The sequence below is a fragment of the Panicum virgatum genome, chromosome 1K, assembly GCF_016808335.1.
Source record: "Panicum virgatum strain AP13 chromosome 1K, P.virgatum_v5, whole genome shotgun sequence".
Lineage (NCBI taxonomy): Eukaryota > Viridiplantae > Streptophyta > Magnoliopsida > Poales > Poaceae > Panicum > Panicum virgatum.
The window spans coordinates 28,268,850-28,283,923 of record NC_053136.1 but is presented as its reverse complement, the minus strand read 5'-3'; the positions used below and the strand labels follow the sequence as shown (position 1 = coordinate 28,283,923).

At 44.5% G+C, this 15,074-nt stretch overlaps 3 protein-coding genes and 1 long non-coding RNA gene across 5 annotated transcripts; 2 read left to right on the top strand and 2 right to left on the bottom strand.

Moving 5' to 3' along the window:
- LOC120654209 (homeobox protein 12-like) lies at window positions 1-2,149 on the bottom strand. Its single transcript, XM_039931743.1, has 6 exons — window positions 2,020-2,149; window positions 1,472-1,535; window positions 1,094-1,281; window positions 869-1,015; window positions 692-772; window positions 1-588 (listed from the first exon to the last, which is right to left on the bottom strand). The coding sequence occupies exons 2-6, from the start codon at window positions 1,488-1,490 to the stop codon at window positions 1-3; spliced, it is 1,023 nt and encodes a 340-aa protein (XP_039787677.1). The 5' UTR covers window positions 1,491-1,535; window positions 2,020-2,149.
- Window positions 2,150-2,652: 503 nt separating this feature from the next.
- On the top strand, window positions 2,653-5,290 carry LOC120701224. The gene is made up of 2 exons (XR_005686007.1): window positions 2,653-2,957; window positions 4,708-5,290. It is a non-coding gene; the product is annotated as an uncharacterized LOC120701224 (long non-coding RNA).
- On the bottom strand, window positions 3,268-6,769 carry LOC120701207 (disease resistance protein RPH8A-like). Of its 2 annotated transcripts, XM_039985352.1 has the most exons (3): window positions 6,211-6,769; window positions 4,732-5,635; window positions 3,268-3,578 (listed from the first exon to the last, which is right to left on the bottom strand). In XM_039985352.1, exons 2-3 carry the CDS (start codon window positions 5,577-5,579, stop codon window positions 3,566-3,568), a joined length of 861 nt encoding a protein of 286 aa, XP_039841286.1. In that variant the 5' UTR covers window positions 5,580-5,635; window positions 6,211-6,769; the 3' UTR covers window positions 3,268-3,565. The 2 variants fall into 2 exon arrangements, with proteins under 2 accessions (XP_039841286.1, XP_039841279.1); XM_039985345.1 differs by having other exon boundaries at window positions 4,732-6,769.
- Window positions 6,770-7,269: 500 nt separating this feature from the next.
- Window positions 7,270-8,588, top strand: LOC120701195 (probable long-chain-alcohol O-fatty-acyltransferase 4). Its single transcript, XM_039985335.1, has one exon. The coding sequence runs from the start codon at window positions 7,370-7,372 to the stop codon at window positions 8,408-8,410; it is 1,041 nt and encodes a 346-aa protein (XP_039841269.1). The 5' UTR covers window positions 7,270-7,369; the 3' UTR covers window positions 8,411-8,588.
- The last annotated feature ends 6,486 nt before the right edge of the window (window positions 8,589-15,074 follow it).

Here is a 15,074-nt window from a genome sequence, read left to right as displayed (position 1 = left end):
TCATATTTTTATGTGCTCTGAAATACTTTCCCCTGGACTCATTGGATGATTGTGCTCTAGCTGCAGCCTTGTAACTCTCCATATGCCTTTTCTTTCTGATATTACCATACAACACTTGCAGTTTGTCTTCACTAGCACATTTGTATCTCTTTCTGCAATTATCTCTTCCTCTTGTGTGTTGCCCTCTTTTGATGTGTCTTGCATTCCTTGTCTATTGCATTTGTAGGTGATTCTTATGATCTCATTATTTCTTTTCCTGCTTTGTGTCCATGCATGATGAGCTATCACTACTGCAAATCCAGCTAAATAACCATAGTAATTGAAGAATTTATGACCTTCACTTGATGTACTAAATTCCATCCCCTCATGCGGAACATATTGACTATCTATTTCTGAAACTTTCTCCTGACTTGATGCTATTCTTTCATTTTCCAAGAAGTTTTCAACATCTTCCTCTTCAAGCTGTTCTGTTTGCTGATCTTGAGAAGTATTTTTGTTTGTATTGTTCACAACATCTTCTTGTTCTTGTTCTTGTTCTTGTTCATCTTCTTCTTCTCTTTCTCCATGTATTTGCTGCCTCATGCCTTCCTGTAAGTTGATTGTAATATTTATATCTTTTTGTATTCTAGTATGGACTAAATTGAATAAGTCAACAGTTCTATCATTTGATTCAAAATACATAAGACCATACCTCACTATGTTCTATACGCTTGAATAGGTCGATGTACCAGTGTTCCTCAAGTTCTTCCTCGGTAGGATCCAAATTTTCAATCTGCACAAAGTTCAGGTTATTATCCCCCATCTATTTTTTAAGCTCTTTCTCTATGTTTTAAAGTTTCTCACAACAGCAGAAAGTAGTTTTTGTTACCTCACTGTTGCAGTTCAATGTGCTTGCCTCTTTGTTGCTTGTGTTGTCACACTCGTTTGATGGCACATTCGATTTGGCAAATGTGTTGCCATATGTATAATCAGTTGTTTCTTCACCTATCCTGCTTGTTGTAATCACCATGTTGTTCTGCCCAACAGTACTCCAACTTAGTGTGCTGTCAAACTGTGAACATAAGTACTAATTTAAAAAATGATAATAATTTACCTCAAAATAATATGGCTCTGTTAGCATTCTTGTAAAGCTGTCTATAGGTGCATCCATGAGATATGTTGATTGTTCATCATTTATACTAGACATGTTTTGTGTTGTCATCATTTGACGAAGCATTTGACTACAACTCATTTGAGAACTATCAAAAGTTGAATCAGCCACCTGCATGAAATTACTTTCACCTACAAATAAATTACAATCTTTAGTACAACTGAATATAACAAGGTTTTTCAACTATGTAACAAATTCACAAGACTATTGAAATTAATTCAGATGACAAAGCTATATATCCATAACTGTTAGCATATCAAACCAAATTTATAGAAACAATAATTCATCTTTGTTGAGGTCCCAAAATCTATTTTTTTGTACCTGCATCATAATTTTGCATTTGAGTACAGTTTATCTCCAGACCTGCATATGTTGCTTTAGTTTCCTATAACCAATGGTTTTTATGTCAGTTCCAGGTATTTCAAATGTGTCGCAAAATCCCAAAGATACTAATGCAGCAGTAGTTTAAAATACATGTTTTCCTGATCATAATCTGTTTTTCTTTGGATTATGTTTTCCTGTAATTTGTCATGTCTATCCTTTTTTGTAGGTTCTGTCATGAAGCATATATGTAATGCACTTGCATGTATATTATGAGATTCCAATAAAACTAGATATACACATGCAGCATCAAAATCAAAATCTTTTTCATTTACTAGCTCTTATTATAGTGTTTTTATTCTTTTACTTTTACTGCAATTAATCCCTGTTCCAAGTTTATTTATGTAATATAAAACAACCTATGCAATTTTTCACAAAGTTCAATGTGTTCATGCAGGGAACCCTAGATTAGTAAATTTTGGGGGAACTTGAGACTGATCAGAGGTTGCAAAGGAGAATTACAAAGGAGGTAGGGAGGGATTTTGTACCTTTTCTGCAATCTTCTTTCTGGATTTGCTTGCTTGCCTTCTCTGCCTCCATTGTTGTGCCCCTGCGTGGAGTTTTTGCGTCGAAGGGGTTAGCCCCGTGCTCTGTTTGTTTTCTTTCTTCTGATGCAAGAAAACTTCCTTTATAAGCTTTGTTGGGTTGTTGTTGGGCTGTTCTAGGCTTTTTCTATATTTCTTTTGCTGAAATGTTTCTGATTGTGATCTTTAACAGTCAATATGGGCTGTTGTGGGCTTTTTGTATGCTTCTTTTTTATGAAAACATTCATTGGGCTTTTTCTTTATTTTATTTTTTATTTGATTCTTCTTGTACTATATTATTTTCACGAAGAAAATGAGAGACTATAGTTTATTTGATGATTTGATTCTTCTTGTACAATCCTTACCGGGTTATGGGTTGTTTGTGCAATCCGTTAGTTTGTGCTGTTCGTTAAGAAAATCTGATAGATTTTTTTGTCTAAATCTGTCAGTTTTTATCTGCCTACGTGTCAGTATATGATAGGTTGAAAATTTGACAGATTTTGACTGACAAAATCTGTCGTTAGATAACTAAACAGACCCATCAAAATAACTATAGATGTGACCACAACTTTGCTTCGTGTGAAATTTCCTAGAACAAACGGAATACATAAATCGAGTTCGTTTGGACGCCGGCTCTCGCTCTCACTTGCGCATTTCGCCGAACACCATCGCCACCGCCGACACCAGCGCCAAGACATCAAGCTCCAATCCCTGCCTCCAATGGCTCCTCTCCAAACCCTGAGCCCCAACACCTCACCCTGCCTCCATCCTCCCCAAACCCTGAACCCCAACACCTTCCCTCCGCAGGTCAACGGCGCCGACCTCCGCGCCACGCGATTCGCGCCCGCGGCTGCAAGGGCTTCGGCGTCTTCTCCACTTTCAACGAGCCAGCCGCCACCGAGGTTAGTACCCCACGCCCTGAGTTTATTTTCCTGAAGGGGGAAAAAGATTACTGGAGCCACCAATTTAGCCGTATTTCTATATTCACTAGCTGATTTTCTTGATTTTCACCCCATCCGGTGACTTTATCTTCTTCGGTTTTTCCTAGCTAATTCTAAGATATTCTAGAAAATGGCCGAAATATGTTTCGCATCCATTATTCGGCTATTCCTCTCCTAAATATGTTTCACATCCATCATTCCTATGGGAAATATGTTTCACATCCACATTTATTATTTCACAGCTATAAGTAGCTAAGCGGATTGCAGCAAATTCGGGCAAATGTTCGATTTCAGCATTAGACGACTATTCTTGGAACATATAGGTAAATTACATGACACACTCACATACTGACATACTGCTATGATAGCATCACAGGTACACAGCCAAATGTCTTTGGTACTCCATACCAGAATTTATTTTGAAAACCGCACATCCCAACAGTAATTAATTACAGGTAGATTATAAGTGCTACAGTATTGCATATCACACTATAGCGCTTTCATGAAATTTTGAGCGCTAATCTTGCCCTGGCTTCAAATCGGACCATAGCCTCCGGCATACTCATGTTTTAGAAGTCTTCCCTGCGGGAAAGAGACGTAGCAAAATAAATTTGTTAGCACTCTCCAGGTGATACATATCTTTGTGCCAAAATTCACAAGCATAGAGGTGCTACGTTCAATATACGGTATAATTGTACAAACTAACCTATAAGTCTCTTGGAATTTGATATTGCCTCCTGTAAGACATTCTGCTGTAAATACCCACCCACCTACACATTTCTATTGCAAAAACCACCACAATGCGTATATGCTTAACTGATTCTGCATGTTTTCATGAATTTCAAGCTTTTAGCATAGTCTTTATCCAGGTAGATACTTATAGGAGTATAATTTTGACACTTTTGGGGATTCCACCAAAAGAATCACTAATGAGAGGCTACATGTTGTGCACCGAGTTTCGCTATTTCCAAAAAAAATTCAATGCAGCATACTTGGCCTCTTGTGGATCTATAACGGAGAAATTAGGCTAAATTGGTTTAAGTATGTGCATACTGGGTGGTTTTTGCAAGGGAAAATTGCAAAAAGATAAACCTGCAAGTTGGGGTCTTTTCATTTTCGCCCTTGCAAATTATTTTATGTCAACCCGCTTTCCCCCTACATGTTGAGGGGTTTCCCATTTTCACCCCTACAAATTAGTCTGTAACTCTGTATCAATCTCCTTTGTGCAAATTCTATTAAGTTGTGTCACTCCCACCCCCAACTGAAAAAGAAGCGTTCCTGTACGCACGGCGGCCTCATCATATTTTTCAGCGTAGAATGGGCATTTGGGCCTGCCATTTGTAGAATGGGTCCAAAGGCCAATTTAACAATGCAAAAGGTGATGTGGCCACCATGCGTACGTATCGACACATATTTGGCACGGCGTGGAGTGGAGGTAAGTGATACAACTTAAAATTTTTATGGGGAGACTGACACAAACTATTTTATGGGGGTGAAAATGAAGAAAATCCCAACTTGCAGCATGGGTGTTGGGGGGGGGGGGCACAAAATAATTTGCAGGAGGGAAAATGAAAACCCACATGTTGCAGATAATTTTTTTTTTGAATTTCCCTTTTTGCAACAAAAATACATTGGTGGGTGCTAATTTGCAACACAATGACTTAAGGGGGCAATGTCAAACTCCAAGTGACATATGGTGTGGTTTTTGCAGCAATGTGAGGAAGAAACTACTCACGTAACATCGAGATGCTTGAAGTCTTCCTCGTTCGATGAGACAAAAACCTCGCAGCCTCTCTTCTCCAGCTCCCAAGCAACGGTACCTTCCTGGTAGCAACTTTGAGGCATGGCGATGAGGTCCAGCTTGCGGAGACGCGGGAGCCATAACAACCCCTCAGGAAGGTGTTTCAGATTGGGGCACTTGCAAAGTGTCAGACGTGCTAGAGATTTCATGGATCCTCGCTCCAGTTTCCAATCTGCCACTACAAGATCGTGGAGCACCAACTTTATTACACAAGGAAAGCTTCCAGACATGCAAGTAATTACTGGCCCTGTGTATGACTGCTCGCCTATTTCAAGGTGCCGGAGTCGCTGTAGGCTCCCCAGCTCCGGTATATCCTCATCATTTCTGAGTAGATTTGTGCAGCATATCTTTAGCATGTTGACAACATCCCATTCTCTAAACTCTGAGAGATAGCAAAGGAACTGTGGCCCTTCGCACCTCTCCACAATGTCCCATTGTTCCTTACGATAACGCATGACAAAGCAGCATGAGATGTTGGGGCTCTTGTTCTTCATTATTTGTGCTTTTATTGCTTTCATTTCTGCAAAAAATTCCCCAAGCTGACCTGTATGTCGGGCTACCATCACCTCCAGCTTAGAATTCCAACGGATCTGTGGCCCTGCCATGTAATGAACTTGGCTAGCATACACACTGCTCAGTGTCTGGATCTTCCACAGGGAATTAGGGATATACATTAGTAATCCTGTAGCATGAAATGTCTCGAGGCTCAGGAGGTCCCCAATTGATGAAGGGAGATAATAGCGCCCTTTGCCTCCGAGGCCAAGATACCTCAAATATCTCATCAGTCCAATCTCCTTCGGAAGATGAACATCGCCAAGACTGTCAATGTAAAGCACACCTACAGTCCGGAGTGAGCTCACCATCACATCTGTTTTTAGTGCATGATCACTTGACAACTTACATTAAGTAAATTCAGAAATTAATGACGCTATCACTTGTCACTTTGACAGCTTACCTTAAGTAAATTCGGGAAACAATTTCTTCTTGGAAAACCTTTTCAAAGATGTCATTTCAAAGCTTAACTGTGAAAGATGTAATTTCTTCTTGTAAAAACTTTACTGATCAGTATGGTTCTTGTATCAGTTCAGACAATATGCAGATTTCAAAATGTTCTGTACACCACTCATGTTGTAGAACTAGGTGTGGTCTATACACATAGAATCAGAACTAGTGATCAAATATTATGTATACATACTATATAATGATCAGAAAATGTGGCATTAAGCAAATGGCAATCCAAGAAAGAGAGAAATATATTGAGCAGGTTTTTAAGCACAGATAAACATAACATACCACTTTGCTTAATAGAGATACATTTACTTGCTAAATTTTAATGATTTGGTATGCCGACAACTGAGAGAGCAAAACAACTGCAGCAAGCAATCCGAGTGCATAGTAAAAACAAATTCATACATGGACGCTGGTGAAGGAGCTGCGCCAGGCCCAACTGCGCTCTTCACTCCAGCTTCGGCACAGATGCCGCACAGGGAGAGCCGTTGTGCTCTGGCGCCGCCGCATCTCCCTTCCCCCATCTGCGCCGTCGCCTTCCTTTTGCGCCATGCTGCCGACGCGTGCAACCGATGCAGACTCCTTTGACTTCCTTCACGGCGGCCCCTCCGCTCCACTGCCGCCGCGCCGCCTGATTCTCCTCCTCCCTCATGTGAGCCGCCGCCACCTTCCTCATGGAGCTCGATCTGGATGGGGGAGATGTCAAGATTGGGGACGTGAGAAGGCGCGAACCTTGGTGGCAACCGAAATCCGCGAGAGCGCGCAGCGGATCCGCGCCGCCGTCGCCGAGCCGCATCGCTTTCTACAACGCTCGCGCTGCTCGTTGATTGGCGTTGGAGCACGCACGCGATCCGTCGACGAACGAGACTACGGCAGGCGCTCTCTCCTCGCCGCGGGGTTTTTTTGCAAAAAAAAAAAAGCTGCGTGAGCCAAAATAACGGGCAAAAGAAACGGCTGTGTCAGTCGTCACTAAGGTATAAAATCGCGGGCTAAGACGTTTAGCGGAAGCCATTCCAAAAAACTAAGAGAGCTATAGCGAAAGCTATAGCGGAGCTATCCATTTAGCGGTTTGCAAAAAAAATATGCATAATGTGGTCAATAACATCAGTAATGCAACCAATTTCAGCAAATTTTTTATAGTCATACGTCCATAATACATATAAAATTAGAAGCATCATTGGTCTAACATTCTAAAATATACTCAACACGTCTCTTGACTGCCTAACTGTGCCCGTGATGCTTTGTCTATGGTCCACCCTAGTTATATTGATTCTTTATTTCTTTTGGCTACATCTTTAGCGGAAGTAGCGGACATTTATTATCACTAAATCCTATAAAAAACTCCTATAACGGACATAGCGGACAAATATTGTATAGCGTAGCGGGAGATCTCTTAAAAAGCTAATAGCGGACAATAGCGAGCTATTAGCGGGCTATTTTGTACCTTGGTCGTCACATACACCACCGCGGAAGTCACGGGAGGAGGAAGTGGTACAAAAGAATCTCGGCAACAGCATCACTGCAGCAGAGGGGAGAAGCCATCGATTTTCGTTTGTCCATCTCCATGTCGACGGCGCTAATGGACGGCGAGCTCGGCGCTCTCGTGAAGGTCTCGGCGGTTGTGTGGGCGGTGATGTCCTACGCCCGCCTCGCCGCGGCGCGTCTCCGGCCCGGTGCGCCTCGCCTCGCCGCGCTCCTGCCCGTTGTCGTGCTCCTCTACACGATCCCCTTCGCCTTCTCGACCACCACATTCCGCGGCACCTCGGGCTTCTTCCTCACCTGGCTCGGCTCCTTCAAGCTTCTCCTCCTCGCTGCCGGCAGCGGACCGCTCGACCCATCCCTCCGTCTCCACCAGTTCGTCTGCTCTGCTTCCCTCCCCGTCAAGCTCCGGCAGTCCAACAGCAAAGAAAAGAGCAAAGCTCCCGCCCGCGGCCCCGCCAGGATACTCCTCTGCGGCGCCGTCATCCCGGCCATCATCTACGCGTACCAATTCAAGAACTCCATGAACCGGTACCAGCTCCTCGCCCTGTACACCCTGCACATCTACTTCTCGCTGGATCTCCTCCTCGCCACCGTCCACACAGTAATCCACAACCTCCTCGGCATGGAGATGGAGCCGCAGGTGGACCACCCGTACCTGGCGTCGTCGCTGCGTGACTTCTGGGGCCGGCGCTGGAACCTCATGGTGCCCTCCATCCTCCGGCCGTCGGTGTTCCGCCCCGTGCGCGCGCGCCTCGGCGCCGCGGCCGGCGTCCTGGCGACGTTCCTCGTGTCCGGCCTCATGCACGAGCTGATTTTCTACTACATCATGTGGACCCCGCCCAGCGGCGAGGTGACGGCGTTCTTCGTCCTGCACGGCGCGTGCGCGGCCGCGGAGGGCTGGTGGGCGTCGCACGCGGGCTGGTGGTGCCCGCCTCGGGCGGCCGCGGTGCCGCTGACGCTGGCGTTCGTGGCGGGGACGGGGTTCTGGATGTTCCTCCCGGCCATGGTCAACGGCGGCCTTGACGAGATGGTGCTCCAGGAGTGCCAGGGCATGGTGGTGCTCATGGAGCAGGCCGGCCGGCGGCTCGCCGGCGCCACGGATCTCGTCTCCTCGACCATGTGACCAGAGCAAATTGCAAGTTTTGGCTGTGCTGGGGAATGTGTTATCTCCGCCGCACGATTTTGATCCGATGGATGTCATGGTGTGGTTGGTGGATACGCACTACTTGTGTTGTGATGAGCTGTGATTGGTAGCAGCCTTCTGAATTATTAATGACTATTCCTTCAGATCTCGGATCCCAGATTGCTGAACCTTTTGCGAGGCCACCTGGTGTCTCGGCTCGGCCTCCCCAACGAGCCGCACGTTTGGCTCAGCTAGTAGGGCCTGGAGCTCTGGAGTCGGCTTACTTCTTTTCTGGGTGTGTTTAGATCCGCGAAAATCTGATAGAAAAGGTCGCATCGGACACTGTAGTTTACTATAGCACTTTTTGTTTGTTTGTTGTAAATATTGTCTTATTATAGGCTAACTAGGCTCAAAAGATTCGTCTCGCAACGTACATCAAAACTATGCAATTAGTTTTTTTATTTACCTACATTTAATACTCTATGCATATGTCATTTGCTATATTTAATATTTCGATGTGATGGAAAATTTGGAGAAGTTTGGGAGAACTGAACACAGCCTTCGTCGCTAGGTCTCCAAGCCGTCGTCACCTTCCTCATTCGTCGCAGCATCCCTCCACGGACCCATGAATCCTCGCGGTCAGGTGCTGGTGCTTTGCGAACCTGTCAGCAGCAACGCCTTTGAGGTCCTCCTTCGGCCGCCTCCTCTTTCTGCCGGTGCCTGCTGTTGGAGTAATGGGCTTGGCCCATTCATTCTAAAACATTAAAAGAATTTAAAGCCCACTATTAATGCTAGGGAATCAATGCTTAATTCCGTACCGGGAATTAAGGAGGATCTCAACCGACTTAAAAGGTGGACTTTGTGTACATCACTTGTGAAGCCGGTAAGAGGAGGACGGTGAACCACACGCGCGCGCGCTCGCTCGCCTCGCCGGGCCGGGCCGTGGCCGGCCGGCCGGTGCGCGTGCGCGTGCACGGCCGGACGTGACGTGCAGTGCGGTGCGGCGTGGCGCGGAACGTGCAATTAAATCTGTAATTAATGGCCATAACCGCATCTCCTAAATGACTCTGATGGTGTCCAGGTTCAACGATCCTGAGCACCTGAGTCACTATATAAGGAGTGCCATTCCCCTCATCCATTCTGCACCAGAGCACTGAGGCAACTCGGCTCCTCTCTTCTCCCTCTCCAGTTGCAACAACTGAGTTCCCCAACGCTAATTTCTGCGCGCACAGAATTAGCGTGAGCAGGCCTCCGAAACCTTGCTCGCCTTGAGATCCTGCACGGGATAGGCGGGCAATCAGGTTTTTGGGTAACGCTTTAGCGTGACTGCTCAAAAATACTAAGGCTTTGCCCGATTGTACGACTACTTCCTGGTGGACGAGCCGAACGACTACGTCGACTACATTCTGGTGGCCGAACGACTACGTCGACTACATATTGGCCGAACGACTACGTCGACTACATCTTGGTGACCGTTCGCGGGACTGCACTACGAACTTCTTCCTGCACCGATTTAGTTCGACTATTTCGACTGAGGCCAACTGAATAGATGTCTACTCCAGTTGGTAACAGCGTAGCCAGCGCAGCCAATGCCTCCGGCAACGGCCCCGCTTCAGGGTACTCCCTGAAACTTTGGTTATTTATATTGTTTATGCTTATATGTGTGATAAGTATAAACATGTTCACATGTTTTATTTTACTCCTTAAAGTCATAGAAATATTGTTAGTTTATACATTTAATTTTGGAATTAAAATATACCGAAAATTGCCTAGATATCTAACAATCCAAAAACCTGATTGTGTTAATAGGCTTTCGGTATCTAGCTTTGCTGCATCAATCAAACCATCACCTTTTGATGGTTCAAATTACAAACGTTGGCAAGAGCGGCTTATACTGTGGTTAACACTATCGAGAGTGATCCATGTGAAAGAGGGTAAGCCTGAACAATTCTCTCCAGAGGAAGGAAGTGCGTTCGATGAGACTGATATCCTCTTTCGAGGCTTGATCATTAGTGTTCTCGGTGATAACCTGGTGGATTCTTATATCCGGCTGCCAACTGGCAAAGCATTGTGGGATGCTCTTGAGGCTCAATATGGAGTATCTGACGCCGGGAGTGAGTTGTATATCATGGAGCAGTTCCTTGAGTACAGGATGGTCGAAGACCGTTCTGTAGTGGAACAGGCTCATGAAATACATACTCTGGCAAAAGATCTCAAAAATTGCAGCAAAGAGTCCCCATGTGTGTTACCCAATAAGTTTGTGGCTGGAGGTATAATCTCTAAGCTGCCACCTTCTTGGAGGGACTTTGCTACTTCTCTAAAACACAAGAGACAAGAGTTCACAATAGATGGACTCATAGGGACTCTTGATGTTGAGGAGAAGGCGAGAGCAAAGGACATACGTGGGAAAGGAGTTGTTGGTGCTTCAAGTGCCAATCTTGTTCAGAAGAACAACTCCCATAAGAACAAGAAAAAGCCACCGCAGAACCAACCAAAGACTAAGAAGACAACCACTTTTAAGAAGAAGAAGAAGACGGGAGCTTGCTATGTGTGCGCTAGTACGGATCACTTTGTTGCAAAGTGTCCGAACCGCAAAGGCAACAACTCTGCCAACATGGTTATTAGCGAGCCTGGAGGAACTTCGGGGTACGGTAATTTATTACCTACTGTTCTTTCAGTCTTTGGTTCACCCGAGTGGTGGGTTGACACTGGTGCTAATATTCATGTTTGTGCTGATGCTTCTTTGTTCTCTTCTTACCAGACCGGCGGGACTTCCTCCTTGCTGATGGGGAACGGATCACATGCGCGTGTTCTTGGTGTTGGTACGGTAAATCTGAAGTTTACTTCGGGGAAGACCGTGCAGCTGAAGAACGTACAGCATGTCCCCACCATCAAGAAGAATTTAGTCAGCGGCTCTCTACTGTGTAGAGATGGTTTCAAATTAGTCTTTGAGTCCAATAAATGTATCTTGTCTAAGTTTGGTACTTTTGTTGGAAAAGGTTATGAAAGCGGAGGCTTGTTCCGTCTTTCTTTGTCAGATGTTTGTAATAAAATTGCATACAATGTTATTAACGTTGATGAAACAAATATTTGGCATTCGAGGCTTTGTCACGTTAATTTTGGTTGTATGATGCGTTTAGCTAATTTGAGCTTAATTCCAAAGTTCACTTTGTCAAAAATTCTAAGTGTCATGTATGTGTTGAATCAAAACAAACTCGTAAGCCTCATAAGACCGCGGAGGCAAGGAGCTTGGCACCCTTAGAATTAATTCATTCCGATTTGTGCGAAATGAATGGAGTGTTGATAAAAGGTGGTAAAAAATATTTCATGACTTTGATTGATGATAGTACTAGATTTTGTTACATCTATTTGTTGAAGTCAAAAGATGAAGCTTTATACTACTTTAAAATCTATAAAGCTGAAGTAGAAAACCAACTTGAGAGAAAGATCAAAAGAGTTAGGTCAGATCGTGGTGGCGAGTATTTCTCAAATTTATTTACTTTATTCTGCGAGGAACATGGTATTATTCATGAGAGGACGCCTCCCTATTCACCTCAGTCAAATGGGGTTGCCGAAAGAAAGAACCGCACTCTAACGGATTTGGTTAACGCCATGTTAGATACAGCGGGTCTTTCCAAGGAATGGTGGGGTGAGGCTATATTGACTGCATGTCATGTCCTAAATCGTGTTCCTACAAAGAATAAAGAGATAACTCCATTCGAGGAATGGGAGAAGAAAAGGCCAACACTGTCATACTTACGTACATGGGGTTGTTTGGCAAAAGTGAGTGTGCCAATAACCAAGAAACGTAAGCTTGGACCTAAAACTGTGGATTGTATCTTTCTAGGTTATGCTATTCACAGCGTTGGATATAGATTTTTAATAGTGAAATCTGGAGTACCTGACATGCATGTTGGTACTATAATGGAGTCCAGAGATGCTACATTTTTTGAAAACATTTTTCCCATGAGAGATGAAACAAGTTTATCTAGACAAGAGTTCATCGAGGATGATGGCTCTGCTGAGCCGATAGAACACAATGAACATACACTTGTAGAAAATCCTGAGGAGAATAACAATGATGCTCCGAGAAAGAGCAAGAGACAAAGGACTGTAAAGTCTTTTGGTGATGATTTCATTGTATACCTCATAGATGATACACCCAGAACCATTGAAGAGGCATATTCATCTCCTGATGCTGACTATTGGAAGGAAGCAGTAAGGAGTGAGATGGATTCTATTATGTCTAATGGAACTTGGGAGGTCGTTGAACGTCCTTATGGATGTAAACCGGTTGGATGCAAGTGGGTGTTCAAGAAAAAGCTTAGGCCAGATGATACTATTGAAAAGTACAAGGCTAGGCTTGTGGCCAAGGGTTATACCCAAAAAGAAAGAGAAGATTTCTTTGACACTTATTCACCAGTTGCCCGATTGACCACAATTCGGGTGTTACTTTCCCTGACAGCCTCTTATGGTCTTCTCGTTCATCAGATGGACGTTAAGACGGCTTTCCTCAATGGAGAGTTAGAAGAGGAGATCTATATGGATCAGCCGGATGGGTTTGTATCAAAGGGTCAAGAAGGAATGGTTTGTAAGTTGTTAAAATCTTTATATGGTCTCAAGCAAGCGCCTAAGCAGTGGCATGAAAAGTTTGATAGAACTTTGACCTCTGCCGGCTTTGTTGTGAACGAAGCTGACAGATGTATGTACTATCGCTATGGTGGGGCTGAAGGAGTGATTTTGTGCTTGTATGTGGATGACATACTGATCTTTGGCACTAGCCTTAATGTGATTAAGGAAGTCAAAGAGTTTTTATCTCAAAATTTTGAGATGAAGGATCTGGGAGAAGCTGATGTTATCCTTAATATAAAACTGGTAAAAGAGATCAATGGTGGGGTGATTCTTACACAGTCTCACTATGTGGAGAAGGTGTTAAGTCGCTTTGGTTATAGCGACTATAAACCTGTCTCAACACCATATGATGCCAGTTTAATTCTTAGAAAGAACAAAAGGATAATGCGAGATCAGCTGAGATATTCTCAGATCATTGGTTCATTAATGTATTTAGCGAGCGCTACAAGACCCGACATCTCGTTTGCTGTAAGCAAACTGAGCCGGTTTGTTTCAAACCCGGGAGATGATCATTGGAAGGCTCTTGAAAGAGTAATGCGCTATCTGAAGGGGACAATGAACTATGGAATTCACTACACCGGGTACCCAAGGGTACTAGAAGGGTATAGTGATTCAAATTGGATTTCTGATGCTGATGAGATAAAGGCCACAAGTGGATATGTGTTTACACTTGGTGGTGGAGCTGTTTCCTGGAAGTCTTGCAAGCAGACCATCTTAACGAGGTCAACTATGGAAGCAGAACTCACAGCATTAGATACCGCCACTGTTGAGGCTGAGTGGCTTCGTGAGCTCCTTATGGACTTTCCGATAGTTGAAAAACCGTTACCGGCAATCCTAATGAACTGTGACAATCAAACGGTAATTGTCAAGGTGAATAGTTCTAAGGATAACATGAAGTCATCTAGACATGTGAAAAGGCGGTTGAAATCTGTCAGAAAATTGAGAAACTCCGGAGTTATAGCCCTGGACTATGTTCAGACGGCTAAAAATCTGGCAGATCAGTTTACAAAGGGTCTTTCACGAAATGTGATAGACAATGCATCTATGGAATTGGGCTTGAGACCCACGTGAGTCATTCTATAGTGGAAACCTGTCCTATGTGATCGGAGATCCCGTGAATTAGGATGGTGAAACAAACTAAAGTCTGACTGTGAGAAGAGAAACTTTGTGAAAAGGGCTCATTCCGTGTATAAGGTGCATTTCTCTTTTAATCTGTATGGCAGGTTGGTCTATACCTTAATGTGTGCCAGGTGGTTTCTTTTAAACAAATGAGTTGTTTTCTTGAAACAAAGATGTTGTCCTACAGAACATCTGAAAGGAACACACCTATATGAGTTTGACCACTGGTCATGGTCTATGAGAATTGGGTATTCTCTAGAAACTCATGAAGGGCCTGGAGTATGACTTATAAACTCCAAACCGCGGGGATGCTTATGCAGCCTAGTACCAGTGTAGGGCTCTGGTCAAACTTGTTTGCACAAAACTGGCAATTCAAGGCATAGTCCATTGCACAGTTGTGAATAAGTGTAACCTTTGTCCTAGATGGAAGTTCAACTTAACAGTCTCTGTCGAATACTGGTATATCAATGAGGGAATGAGGGTATTTCTAGTGTGGCTTGAATTTCTTGGTGGGGATCGTTGGAGTAATGGGCTTGACCCATTCATTCTAAAACATTAAAAGAATTTAAAGCCCACTATTAATGCTAGGGAATCAATGCTTAATTCCGTACCGGGAATTGAGGAGGATCTCAACCGACTTAAAAGGTGGACTTCGTGTACACCACTTGTGAAGCCGGTAAGAGGAGAACGGTGAACCACACGCGCGCGCGCGCTCGCTCGCCTCGCCGAGCCGGGCCGGGCCGGGCCGTGGCCGTGGCCGAGGCCGAGGCCGAGGCCGAGACGAGGCGCGGCGCAGCGCGGCCGGCCGGCCGGGCAGGCGGTGCGGTGCGCGTGCACGGCCGGACGTGACGTGCAGGTGCAGTGCGGTGCGGTGCGGTGCGGCGTGGTGCGATGTGATGGCTATTTTGCCGTT

Bases quoted from the DNA above. Each gene is read 5' to 3' on its own strand.
- LOC120654209 (XM_039931743.1), bottom strand. The intron at 1,016-1,093 runs GTAAATTATTAT...ACTGTTGGGCAG, and splicing joins CAGAGCCATATTATTTTGAG to AACAACATGGTGATTACAAC. The intron at 773-868 runs GTAACAAAAACT...AACTTTGTGCAG, and splicing joins CATTGAACTGCAACAGTGAG to ATTGAAAATTTGGATCCTAC.
- LOC120701207 (XM_039985345.1), bottom strand. From the start codon at position 5,660: ATGGTGAGCTCACTCCGGACTGTAGGTGTGCTTTACATTGACAGTCTT.
- LOC120701195 (XM_039985335.1), top strand. From the start codon at position 7,370: ATGTCGACGGCGCTAATGGACGGCGAGCTCGGCGCTCTCGTGAAGGTC.